This window comes from Ornithorhynchus anatinus, chromosome 1, assembly GCF_004115215.2.
Source record: "Ornithorhynchus anatinus isolate Pmale09 chromosome 1, mOrnAna1.pri.v4, whole genome shotgun sequence".
Lineage (NCBI taxonomy): Eukaryota > Metazoa > Chordata > Mammalia > Monotremata > Ornithorhynchidae > Ornithorhynchus > Ornithorhynchus anatinus.
Genome location: NC_041728.1, coordinates 37,408,316 through 37,421,832, shown reverse-complemented (window position 1 = coordinate 37,421,832; position 13,517 = coordinate 37,408,316). Strand labels below are relative to the sequence as shown.

Sequence of the window (13,517 nt, the reverse complement as noted above, 5' to 3'; positions counted from 1 at the left end):
CAGACACTGGAAGCTCCCTCTAGACTTTAAGGTCCTTGTAAGCGGGGGACGTGTCTATCGATTCCGTTCCACTGTCCTCTCCCAAGCGCTCAGCACAGTGCTCTGCTCACCGGAAGCGCTCGATAAATACCACTGATTGACTGCTTTGAAGCTGGCTGCGGGCAGGGACCCCGCTGTATCGTACTCTCCCGAGACTTCGGCCCAGTGCTCCGCACACACTACGTGCTCAAGATCGACTGATTTATAGAGGCTCGTTGTGGGCAGGGAGCGTCTTTACCGACCGCTGTACTGGACTCTCCCGAGTGCAAAGTACAGTCTTCCGCACACAGGAAGTTACAGCCCTTTCTGGGGTACCGGCATAGTCAAATATTAGAAGAAACTGGCTCGCAGGAGAGTGACTTTAAATGCGTTGGGGAAACCATGCCAAAACAAACAAGGACAGAAAAAAACCCCAAAAACCCAAGCTTGATAAAGGTTAACAGTCAACCTAGCACAATCCCTTACAGCAGAAAAGTAGCAGCGTGGCCTAGTGGGTAGAGCCCGGGCCTGGGAGACAGAAGGATCCGGGTTCTCATCCCGGCTCCGCCTGCCTGGCTGCTGTGGGACCTTGGGCAAGTCCCTTCGGTTCTCTTGAGGATCGGGATGGGCCTCAGTTCCCTCATCTGCAAAATGGGGGTGAAGACTGTGAGCCCCACGTGGGACGGGGGCTGGGGCCTACCCGCTTGGCTTGTAACCATCCCGGCGCTCAGTACAGGGGCTGGACCAGGGAAGGCGCTTATCCAGCACGCTTAGAAGATAAGGTCTTAAGGGAGGAGGAGAGTGATTTCAGATGTCTTTCTGGCTGAACATTAAAGATCTCCCGCAATGGAAAGTCGGTAACTTCCCTGTTTCTATGTACTGTAGGACACCGAAGAATCATCAGGGCCAACCACTGCCTAACAGGGGCACACCTCTCCCTTCCCCGCCTACAGCACGCTGTAGTGGCTAGAGCCCGGGCCTGGGAGTCAGAAGGTCATGGGTTCGAATCCTGTCTCTGCCACCCGTCTGCTGTGTGAGCTTGGGCAAGTCACTTCACTTCTCTGGGCCTCATTTACCTCATCTGTAAAAAACGGAGACCGTCAGCCCGACGTGGGACAAAGACTGTGTCCAACTTGATTAACTTGCATCTACCCCAGCGCTTGGAACAGTGCTTGGTACATAGTAAGCGCTTCAGAAGTACCATTATTATTGCTTAAAATCACTGGATTTCAGATAGCTCAAGGAGCAACGAAGACTGTTCCGTTAGGCCATCGCAGCGAAAGGAAGGCAGGTGTCTAACCTGATTTGCTTCTACCTTCCCCAGGGCACAGTAAGCGCTTAAACAAGTACCATTAAAAAAATGAAAGGGGGAGGGGGGCAAAACTCTCGGGGTTTTGGGTTGTTAATCAGCTTTTCGCCGTTGCTGGGTGAACCCGTGACTCTGGTAGATTCGGTCACTCTGTCTTGCCTAGCAGAGGAATCCGAGATCTTTATTTTTTTGGACGGTATTTGTTACGCGCCGCCAGGCGCTGCACTACGCAAAGGGGTAGATAATCAAGATAATAATGGTATTTATTAAGGGCAGCTAATAGGGATGGACACAGGTCTGTGCCCCACGTGGGGCTTCCAGTCTTCATCCCCATATTACGGATGGGGTAACTAAGGCCCGGAGAGGTGAAGGGACTGGGCCAAGGTCACCCAGCAGACAAGTGGCGGAGATGGGATTAGAACCCAGGTCCTTTGGGCTCCCAGGCCGGTGCCCTATTCACTAGACCACGCTGCTTCCCTCCCAGATAACCGAAAAGCCCTTGGTGTGGGCCTAGAAAATCCCCAGGGCAGAAGGAATTAGAAGTGTAGGACTGGGAATGGGAAAGCAGCATAGCCTACTGGATCGAGCGAGGACCTGGGTTCTAATCCCGGCTCCGGCCCTCCTTGTCTGCTGCATGAAAGTCCCTTCACTTCTCTGGGCCTCGGGTCCCTCATCTGGAAAACAGGATGCAGACCGTGAGCCCCATGGGGGTGGGGGCTGTGTCCAACCCGATGAGCTTGGCCCAGTGCTTAGGACAGCGCCTGGCGCAGAGTAAGCGCTTCACAAACACCACCATTACTACGACTCTTCTTCTTATCAGGACGGTGAGCTGGTTTCCCAGCAGCAGGATGGGGACGGGGAGGAGGGCAGGGATCTTCAGGGTGAAGGGGGGCGGTGGGTGAGGTCCCCGGCGACGGGGACCCTCGGATCACTGAGGGGTCCTGGACAGGCAGGGGCTTCGACAGGTCCCCCGCTGACCCCGGGAGGTGGGGACGGAGAGACGCGAAGCTCCCTGTGAGAAGGAAGCCCGCCTTGCCAGCACTGTTGGTGAATTGGACTCGCCCGTGCGCTTAGTCCAGTGGTCTGCTCATGGGAAATGCTCAATAAATGCCATTGATTGAGAGACCATAACTTTTAGAGGATATTATATGGGGGGGAGGGGGAGAAAGAGAGCACTCACCACTTTCAGAGAAGACGATGGAGAGAGATCGAGAGACCACGTGCACGGGTGTAGGAATGGGGGGAATAGGTAATAAATCGGTTGGTCCATAATTCATTCATTCCCTCCTCCCCTTCTTAACTTCCACCTTCAACTGCCTACTCCCCAACGGCTTCTTCCCCTCTGCCTTCAAAATGCCCACATCTCCCCCATCTTAAAAAACGCCCCCTTGACCCCACGGCCCCCTCCAGTTATCGCCCCATCTCCCTCCTACCCTTCCTATCCAAACTCCTGGAGTGAGTCGTCGACGCTAGCTGGCTCCAATTCCTCTCCTCCATCTCTCTCCTGGACCCCCTCCAATCTGGCTCCCGTTCCCTCCACTCCACCGAAACCGCCCTCTCAAAGGTCACCCGTGACCTCCTTCTTGCCAAATCCACCGGCTCCTAACTCCATCCCGATCCTCTTCCACCGCTCAGCTGCCTCTGACGCCGTCGACCGTCCCCTCCTCCTCCACACCTTATCTCACCTCGGTTTCACGGACTCCATCCTCTCCCGGTTCTCCTCTCACCTTTCTGGCCGTTCATTCTCGGTCTCCTTCGCGGGCTCCTCCTCCCCCTCCCATTCACTAACTGTAGGGGCTCCTCAAGGGTCAGTTCTCGGCCCTCTTCTGTTCTCCGTCTACACTCACTCCCTCGGTGAACTCGTTCGCTCCCACGGCTTCAACCATCATCTCTACGTGGATGACGCCCTAATCGACATCTCCTCCCGTTCTCTCTCCCTCCGTCCAGGCTGCCATCTCCTCCTGCCTCCAGGACGTCTCCACCCGGATGTCCTCCCGCCCCGGAAAACTCAACACGTCCAACACCGAGCTCCTCCTCTTCCCTCCCAAACCCCGTCCTCTCCCTGACTTCCCCGTCACTGGGGACGGCACCACCGTCCTCCCCATCTCACGGGCCCGCGATCTCGGCGTCCTCCTCGACTCCGCTCTCTCATTCGCCCCACACGTCCGATCCGTCACTGAAACCCGCCGGTCTCACCTTCGCAACATCACCGAGATCCTCCCTTTCCTCTCCACCCTAACCCCTACCACTTTAGTACAATCAGTCATCCTATGCCGACTGGATGACTGCATCAGCCTCTTTTCTGATCTCCCGACCTCCTGTCTCTCCCCACTTCAGTCCATACTTCACTCCGCTGCCCGGATTATCTTTCTACAGAAACGCTCCGGGCAAGTCACCCCCCTCCTCAAAAATCTCCAGTGGTTGCCTGTCAACCTCCGCCCGAAACCAAAACTCCTCACTCTGGGGCTTCAAAGCTCTCCATTCCCTCACCCCTCCTACCTCACCTCCCTTCTCTCCTTCTCCAGCCCGGCCCGCACGCTCCGCTCCTCTGCCGCCGCCGCTCGCCTCCTCGCCGGGCCTCCTTCTCGCCTGTCCCGCCGTCGACCCCCGGCCCACGTCCTACCCCTGGCCTGGAACGCCCTCCCTCTTCACCTCCGCCAAACGGGTTCTCTTCCCCTCTTCGAAGCTCTACTGAAAGCTCACCTCCTCCAGGAGGCCTTCCCAGACTGATCCCCCCTTTCCCTCTGCCCCTCCTCCCCTTCCCATTGCCCCGACTCCCTCTCTTTCCTTTATTTGTTGGTATTTGTTAAGCGCTTACTAAGTGCAGAGCACTGTTCTAAGCGCTGGGGTAGACACAAGGGAAGCAGGTTGTCCCACGTGGGGCTCACAGTCTTAATCCCCATTTTACAGATGAGGTAACTGAGGCACAGAGAAGTTAAGTGACTTGCCCAGAGGCACACAGCCGACAAGTGGCAGAGCTGGGATTCGAACCCACGGCCTCTGACTCCAAAGCCCGAGCTCTTTCCACTGAGCCACGCTGCTTCTCCGAGCCACGCTGCTTCTCCTTTACTCCCCTCTCTCCCCGCCCCACAGCACTTGCATACACATGCATATATTTATAATCCTATTTATTTTTATTAATGATGTGTGCATATCTGTAAGTCTGCTTATGGTGCTACCGATGCCCATTTACTTGTTTCGGTGTCTGTCTCCCCCCCATCTAGACTGTGAGCCCGTTGTGGGCAGGGCCTGTCTCTATTTATTGCTGAACTGTACTTGCCAAGCGCTTAGTACAGTGCTCTGCACACAGTAAGTGCTCAATCGCTATGATTCCGAATGAATTCAATCGTATTTATTGAGCACTTACAGGGTGCAGAGCAGTGTACCAAGCGCTTGGGAATGAAGAGCGCCCCTGCTTAATCTCACATTCCAATCACAAAGCCCAGCCAACACCTTTGCCTCTGAGCCCGAGAACCATCTGAAAACGAACGGCCTGGTGGGTAGAGGCCGGGCCGGGGAGTCAGAAGGTCCTGGGTTCTAATCCCGGCTCCGCCACCCGCCTGCTGCTTGACCTGAGGCGAGTCCCTTCACTTCTCCGGGCCTCAGTTCCCTCATCTGGAAAAGGGGGATGGAGACCGTGAGCCCCACGTGGGACGGGGACTGGGTCCAACCCCATTTGCTCGGATCCACCCCGGTGCTCAGCACAGTGCCCGGCACTTACTAAGCCCTTAACGAATTTACCATCATCATCACCACCACGGCGAGGTGCCCCGGAATGAACCCCGCAGTGTCCACCGTACCTGGCAGCGGATTGTGTTGCTCAGGTGATTGTCATCTGTCAGCTGAGCGTTCTGGCAGTGGGGCAAGTTGGCGACCAGTTCCGTCATTGGAAGGGTCTGGTGGAAACTGCTCTTCTACTTCACCGACGAACCGGTCCCCTCCTCGGACGCTGAAAGGAAAGGCAGACGACACGCTTATGGACCCGACTGATGTCTCTTTAAAAAAGACCTTTTGGGGCAAAAGAGAAGGAAATCAGCTGTTTTCCCCCAGACGCTCTTCAATCTTCTGAAATCCTGGGAAATGCCACAAAGTAGCTCCCTTTGAAGACTGTAATATTTTCCTCCCAGACAACGGAAGACCGGGTAAAAAGGAACAGACTTTTTCCCCGAATGCTCTCCAGTAACCCGAAATACTGGGAAATGCCACAAAGCGGCTCCCTCTGAAGACCGTGATATTCTCCTCGCAGAGAATGGAGCACCGTGTAAAAAGAAACGAGCGTCTTCCCCAAATGCTTTCCAAGATTCTGAAATGCTGTGAAACGTCACAGAATAGCCCCCTTTTTAATATTTTAATATTTTCCTGACAGAGAGCAGAGGACCGTGTAAAAAGAAACAAAGCTTTTTCCCTAAATGCACTCCCAAATTCTGAAATGCTGTGAAATGTCCCTTACGATTTTAATATTTTCCCCGGAGAACGGAGGACCATATAAAAACAGGATAAGCTTTTTTCCCCAAACGCTCTCCAACAGTCTGAAATACTGTAAACGTCCCCAAATAGCTCCTCCTTAAGACTGTCATATTTTCCTGTCAGAGAACTGAGGGGGTCACGCTAAGATCTCTGGCCTACAAATTACCAGCCCGAAGCAGCACTCGGGAACACTGGGAAGCGAATAAAGCATTTCACGCGTGACTCGTCTCATACAAAGGCCGGCTCCTAACAGACGATGTTTTGTTTTCTTTCGTTTCGGGATTCTCTTACCCCAGAGAGTACTCTCTCACTTTCCTTTGCAGGGCAAGGGAAGCAGCGTGGCCTAGTGGGGAAAAAAATGGGCCTGGGAATCAGAAATCCTGGGTTCTAAGTGTACTAAGCGCTCGGGAGAGAACAGACACATTCCCTCCCCGCAACGAGCTTACGGTTGAGTGCTCGATAAACGCACTCGACCTCCTCCTGGACAAGCTGCTCGAAATCGGCAAAAAGCGACTGATTTATCAGTCATTCGTATTTATGGAGCGCTTACTGTGTGCAGAGCACTAATAATAATGACGATGGCATTTTTAAAGCGCTTACTATGTGCAAAGCACTGTTCTAAGCGCTGGGGCGGGGGGATACAAGGTGAGCAGGTTGTCCCACGTGGGGCTCACGGTCTTAATGCCCATTTTACAGTTGAGGTAATTGAGGCACAGAGGAGTTAAGTGACTTGCCTAAAGTCTCACAGCTGACAGGCGGCGGAGCTGGGATTTGAACCCATGACCTCTGACTCCCCAGTCCGTGCTCTTTCCACTGAGCCATGCTTTCCATACTAAGCTCTTGGAAGAGTACAATATAACAAATTCCCTACCCATACTGACCTAACTTATAGTCTATTTCCCCAGTGGCAATCAATCAATGGTATTTACTGAACGCTATGTGCAGAGGACTGTACTAAGTGCCTAGGAGAGTACGATACGACAAAGCCAGCACTTCCCTGCCCATAACGAGCTCGTGCTTTATGACTGTGTAGATTTCTTTTTTTTTAATGGCACCGATTAAGCGCTTCCCCTGTGCCGGGCACTGTCCTAAGCGGTGGGGCAGATGCAAGCTAAGCAGATTGGACCCGATCCCTGTCCCACATGGGGCGCACAGTCTGAATCCCCATTTTCCAGGTGAGGGAACTGAGGCACAGAGAAGTGGAGTGACCTGGCCAAGGTCACACGGCAGGCAAGGAGCGGAGCCGGGATTAGGACTCCGGACCTCCCAGACCCGGGCTTTATCCACCAGGCCTCCCTGCTTCCCGAGCAAGAGATCGAAACCGACTGGGGCAGCACAGAGAGAACTCTCTGAACGAAGCCAACGTGGGAAATCGAGAACGAGGCGCCACCGAGGAGGCCATTTCCCGCGGAGGCCCGTTGACAAATGTATTTCCGTTCACGTCCGTCTCCCCCTCTAGACCGTCAACTCACTGTGGGCAGGGACCGCGTCTGTTCGGCGTCTCCCGAGTGCTCGGTCCGGTGCGCCGCCCACGGCAGGCGCTCAATAAAGCCGACTGAACCGAAGTCTGGCAGCCAACCCTGCCTTGAGGAGACTCAAGTTCGGCCTGACCCACCTCATTTGCTGTCGAGAAGTGGCCGGGTCCGGGCATCTTAGGCGGCCCCGGTCCAGAAACGGCCTCTGACCGGCTGAAATTCAATAGTCCCATTGTCCGGCTGGCCGCAGAGCCCAGGCCTGCCAGGCTTTCGGCCACTTTTTGCCCCGGGCTGAGGAAACACGACCTGTTGGGGAGGGGAGGCTTTAGATACGACGGGTTTCCGGACGTCTGCTCTTGGAGCCGGTAAACCGAGGGCTGAAGAGAGGCTCGTATCTATTAAGCGCCGGTATCGATTTCAGCACGACGCGCGTCTTCTTTCCCCCATCTGCCCGGGCGCTGAGGGCATTCTCTGAGACGCTGAGATTCTCGAGATGGGGAACCCTTGGCCAACGTCTTCTGTGGTGAGGTCGGCTGGGCCAGTCAATCGGTCGTATTTACTGAGCGCTTTATCGGGCGCAGGGCGCTGAAATAATCGCTTGGGAGAGCACGACGCAGTGGATTCAGCAGACCCTTTCCCTGCAGACAGCGAGCTTATAGTTGGCTTCTTTTCTCCCTTCTCTCGGTCAGACGGTCTCACCGAGATGGTAACAATAATAATAATGATGATGATGATGGTATTTGTTAAACGCTTACTATGTGCAAAGCACTGTTCTAAGCGCTGGGGGGCTACAGGGTGATCAGGTTGTCCCCCGTGGGGCTCACAGTCTCGTCCCCACTTTACAGATGAGGTAACCGAGGCGCGGAGAAGTGACTTGCCCAGAGTCACACACCTGACAAGTGGCGGAGCCGGGATTTATGGTAGACACGTTCCCTGCCCATAGTGAGCTTCCAGTCAATCGGTCGCATTTACCGAGCGCTTACGGCGTGCAGAGCGCTGTGCTAAGCGCGAGGGAGAGGCCGACAAGAGTTAGGAAGACACGTTCCCGGCCCACGACCTGCTTCCGATCGCTCGGTCGATCGTATTTACTGAGCCCGGTGTGCGGAGCACTGTACGAAGCGCCGGGGAGAGGATCATACAACGGGGAGGGTGGACAAGTTCCCTGCCCGGCGCGAGCTCGCGGCGATCCCGTCTCCCGCCCTTTATTCCGCCACGGAGACCGGGCGCGCTGCCTTAACGGGGAACAGGAAATCCCCGTTTGAAACTGCAGGAAGTCGAGGCTGATAAAAAGAAAGCCTCACCTATTTTTCCGACCAGACAGAGAACTAGTCGGATGAGTCCGTGGGGAAGAAGAAAATTTCAAAATTAACTATTTTCAAGATCCCAAACAAGGAGGCATTTCTGTGCCCGCTCCAAAACGATTCGTTTTTTCATTATTCCGGGAGCTGAGAGACGAATCTGAGTTTCCTACCTCGGCTCTGCGCGGAGTAGGTGCTCGATAAATACGACTGAATGAATACAAAGTCTTCACGCCTTCGTCCTTCGTCCCGTACCGACCGCTTTGGACAAAAGCACCAAACGAGGAAATCTGATCTATATAAGGGATAATGATAATAATGCTCATAACAGTGGTACTCCAGGGTGCTCATTGTACGTGCCGGACACTGTACTAGGCTCTGGGGTGGATACAAAATCATGTCCGACCCAGCTCCCAGTCAAAGAGGAGTAACTTTGGGTTCTAACAGTAAAACAGACCATAAAACAGAATTAGCAGACACGTTCTCTGCCCACAGTGGGTTTAGTAAAGCAGTGTTATTTACTGAGCACTTACTGAGCGCAGAGCACTGTAGTAAGCACTTGAAGTTACATAGGTTAGCTGAGGCAGTCGTATTTATTGAGCGCTTACTGTGTGCAGAGCACTGTACTAAGCACTTGGGAGAGGGCAATTCAACAATAGACAGAAACATTTCCTGCCCACGACGAGCTTACAGTCGAGAGGGGGGAACAGGCACTAAAAGAAAGACAAAAACGTGAGATCTGGTCAGAAGTGGTGTGGGGCTGGGGGGGGGGGGGGGTCGGTGAATAAAGGGAGCAAGTCAGGGCCACGCAGCACAGCTAAGGACGGAGGTCTGAGGCCGAAAGAGACGTAGGGCAGAGGCCGACAGAGACAGGAGGGAAGGGTCGACAGAGAAAGGAGGCAGAGGACAAAAGAGACGGGAGGCAGAGACCTACAAAGACGGGAGGGAAAGGCCGACAGAAACAAAAGGCAGAGGCCGACAGAGACAGGAGGCAGAGGCCGACAGAGACAGAAGGCAGAGGCCGACAGAGAGGGGAGGCAGAGGACAAAAGAGACAGGAGGGAAGGGCCGACAGAGACAGGAGGCAGAGGACAAAAGAGACGGGAGGCAGAGGCCGACAGAGACGGGAGGCAGAGGCCGACAGAGACGGGAGGCAGAGGACAAAAAAGATGGGAGGCAGAGGACGGGAGGGAAAGGCCGACAGAGAGAGAAAGCAGAGGCCGACAGAGAGGGGAGGCAGAGGCCGACAGAGACAGAAGCGAAGGGCCGACAGAGACGGGAGGCAGAGGACAAAAGAGAAGGGAGGCAGAGGCCTACAGAGACAGGAAGCAGAGGCCAACAGAGAGAGGAGGCGGAGGCCGACAGAGACAGAAGGGAAGGGCCTACAGAGACAGGAGGCAGACGCCGACAGAGAGGGGAGGCAGAGGCCGACAGAGACGTGAGGCGGAGGCCGACAGAGACACAAGGGAAGGGCCGACAGATGGGAGGCAGAGGCCAACAGAGATGGGGGGAAGGGCCGAGAGAGACAGAAGCGAAGGGCCGAGAGAGAGACAGGAGGCAGAGGAGAAAAGAGACGGGAGGCAGAGGCCTACAGAGACGGGAGGCAGAGGCCGACAGAGACGTGAGGCAGAGGCCGACAGAGACGTGAGGCAGAGGCCGAAGGAGACGGGAGGGAGAAGGCCGAAGGAGATGGGAGGGGAGAAGCCGACAAAGAAGGGAGACGGGGCCGACGGAGGGGGGAGGCAGGGGCCGACAGAGACGGGAGGGAGAGGTGGGCAGAGATACAAGGGAGAGACCGACAGAGACACAGGGAAAGGCCAACAGATGGGCGGGGAAGGTTGACGGAGACAGGAGGGGAAGGCCGACAGAGACGGGAGGGAGAGGCCAAGGCCAGGGCTGCTGTGACAGCAGGGGCAGAAGGGATAAAGGTTGGCCAGCACTAGATGTGGGTGGGGCTGAGGCCAAGCTGCTGCAAAGTTTTGAATGACCCCTTCCGAACTGCCCTGCAATTCCTTCATTCATTCAGTGGCATCTATCGAGCGCTTACTATGGGCAGAGCACTGTACTGGGCGCTTGGAATGGACAATTCGGCGACAGACAGAGACGATCCCTGCCCCATGACGGGCTCACGGTCTAAACGGGGGAGGCGGACAGCAGAGCGAAACAAGAACGAAACAAAGCAAGACAACAGCGTCAAGAATCAAGGAGATGTACAAACAAGACAACATCATCAAGAATCAAGGAGATGTACACCTCATTAACAAAATAAATAGGGTAATAAATAATACATACAAATGAGCACAGGGCCGAGGGGAAGGGGGAAGGGGGGGGTGGGGGGGGGAGGAGGAGGGGGGATTCCTGCCTTCTTAAACACAACGGCTCTCTACGAAAATCAGACAACGCGCTAAGGCCTAATAGAAAGATTCCTGTGGACGGCGAATGTGTCTGGGATACACATATTCTCCCAAGCGCTCAGTCAGGTGCTCTGCACACGGTAAGCGCTCAATAAATACCGTCGACTGACTGGGAGGCAGAGATGCTAACTCCAGGTCGGTCCCTTGCTTGCCATCTATTAATCTATTAACGGTATTTATCGAGCGCTCAGTACGTGCAGAGCGCTGTACTAAGTGCTTGGGAAAGGACAATACAACAAATTAGCAGAGACATTCCCTAGCCGCTTCGTTTCTGCGGGCCTCGGTTTCCTCGGCTGTAAAATGGGGATTAAGACCGCTCTTTCTGCCTCCTACTGAAGAGCGGGAGCCCCGCGTGGGACAGGGACTGGGTCTGATTCGCTTACCTAATAATGTTAATAATAACGTTGGTATTTGTTAAGCGCTTACTACGTGCCCAGCACTGTTCTAAGCGCTGGGGTAGACACAGGGGAATCAGGTCGTCCCACGCGGGGCTCACAGTCTTAATCCCCATTTTACGGATGAGGGAACGGAGGCACAGAGCGGTTGAGTGACTTGCCTACATCTACCCCAGCGCTTAGAGCAGCGCCGGACACGGAGCGCTTAATCAATTCCATAATTGCTATTATAAGGGAAAGGATTCTGTCGGAACCCGTAACTCCATTTCCTGCCAAAATCAAACCCGTGGTACGGAAACTGAGGGAACGGACCAGCCTAGGGGAAGAGAATCCGACGCTGTGAATTCTCGATTCTAATCTCAGCTCTCCTCCACTGTCACCGTATCTGTGGCCGAACTGTCCATTCCAAGCGTTTAGTACAGTGCTCTGCACCTACTAAGCGCTCAATAAATACCACTGAATGAACGTCACGGCGGACAACGCCACTGGTTCCGTTTATTGATCAAATATCACCTAATTACGTCTGGTTGCTTCGGAATCCCTTTTCCCCCCTCAGTCGGTAAAGGACCTCCTGCCTACGATTCGCTGTTCACCAGCGGCTCTTTCTATTTAAGTCGAAACCACGCTGAACTCCTGCGCGGTTCGAGTCCACGGATTTAAAATTAAATCCTTAAGAGTCTGTAGCGTTTTGGGCTGTTCCCCGACCTCTTCTTTGTCTCTCATTCCCTCTCCTAGTCGTGGAACTGCCTGCCGCGGATCCGCAGCGTGTGTCTCGAGCCATCCCATTTTTCGAGCGCGGAGCCGGGCGGGAACGAGCTCACGGTGATCCCGTCTCCCGCCCTTTATTCCCCGACAAGAGACGGGAAGCGCCGAAGTACAAGGGAATGGGAAATCCCAGGTGGAAACTGCAGGAAGTTGAGGTTGATTTAGGAGAGGCGCCGATTAAAAAAAGGAGAGCCTCGTCTTCTCTTTCTGAGCGGACGGAGAACCCGTCCAGTGAGTCCACGAAGAAGAATAAAACTCCGAAATTAAATCCCTAATCACAGCATGGGCCTCCATCGCGGGCACTGTATTAAGCGTTCGGGACAGAGTTGCCAGGCACGTTCCCCGCCCACAGAGGAGCGATCGTCTCGACCGTCAGCTCGCCGTGGGCGAGCGTCTGCTAATTCTGCCGTACCGTTCTCTCCCCAGTGCTTCGCACGGTGCTCTGCACGTAGTAAGCGCTCAGTAAATACGACCGACTGGTCCGGACGTCGTAAGCGCTCGATAAATACCGCTGACGGACCGACTGAGCACTTACTGTGTACGGGGAGGTTGGGGGAAGTGCGATACGACAGAGTTGGTGGACACGTTCCCTGCCCGTGACGAGTCTAGAGGGGGGATACAGACATTAATAATAATCACAATAATCATAATAGATAAATAAATTACAATATCCACCTAAGTGCTGTGCATCTCCTTTAGGTCACCCACGAGGGTGCCTCGCTCAAAGGGAAGGGAAGCAACATGGCTCGGCGGAAAGAGTCCGGGCTTGGGAGTCAGAGGTCGTGAGTTCTAATCCCGGCTCTGCCCCTCGTCAGCTGGGCGACGGTGGGCAAGCCGCGTCACTTCTCTGGGCCTCAGTGACCTCATCTGGAAAATGGGGACGAAGACCGCGAGCCCCACGTGGGACGACCGCATGACCTATCTACCCCGGTGCTTAGAACGGTGCTCGGCACAGGGTAAGCGCTTCGCAGATGCCATCGTCAATCCTACTTCTCGCTAATAGACGTGGTTCTAGTAGAGAAGCAGCGTGGCTCAGTGGAAAGAGCACGGGCTTCGGAGTCAGAGATCATGGGTTCGAATCCCGGCTCTGCCCACCTGTCAGCCGGGTGACTTTGGGCGAGTCGCTTCACTTCTCTGTGCCTCAGTTCCCTCATCTGTCAAATGGGGATGAAGACTGTGAGCCCCACGGGGGACAACCTGATGACCTCGTGTCTACCCCAGCGCTCGGAACAGTGCTCCGCACATAGTAAGCGCTTAACAAATACCAACATCATTATTCTTTCGCGGGAGGAGGAAGTCGGGCATTTTGCCTCAACTTCTTAAGTTGTGCGGAGCAGATGGATGAGGATGCGCTAAAACGGGATAAAGCCCCTGAAC

The 13,517-nt window shown here is 54.6% G+C and overlaps 1 protein-coding gene across 1 annotated transcript in view; it reads right to left on the bottom strand.

Annotated features, from left to right (window-relative positions):
* The window catches only part of PSEN1 (presenilin 1), a 52,842-nt gene that overhangs the window by 35,570 nt on the left and 3,755 nt on the right, over positions 1 to 13,517 (bottom strand). The window contains exon 2 of the mRNA XM_029067159.2: positions 5,128 to 5,276. Coding sequence (XP_028922992.1) covers positions 5,128 to 5,214 — 87 coding nt within the window. The 5' untranslated portion in view covers positions 5,215 to 5,276. The remainder of the gene's footprint in view (positions 1 to 5,127; positions 5,277 to 13,517) is intronic.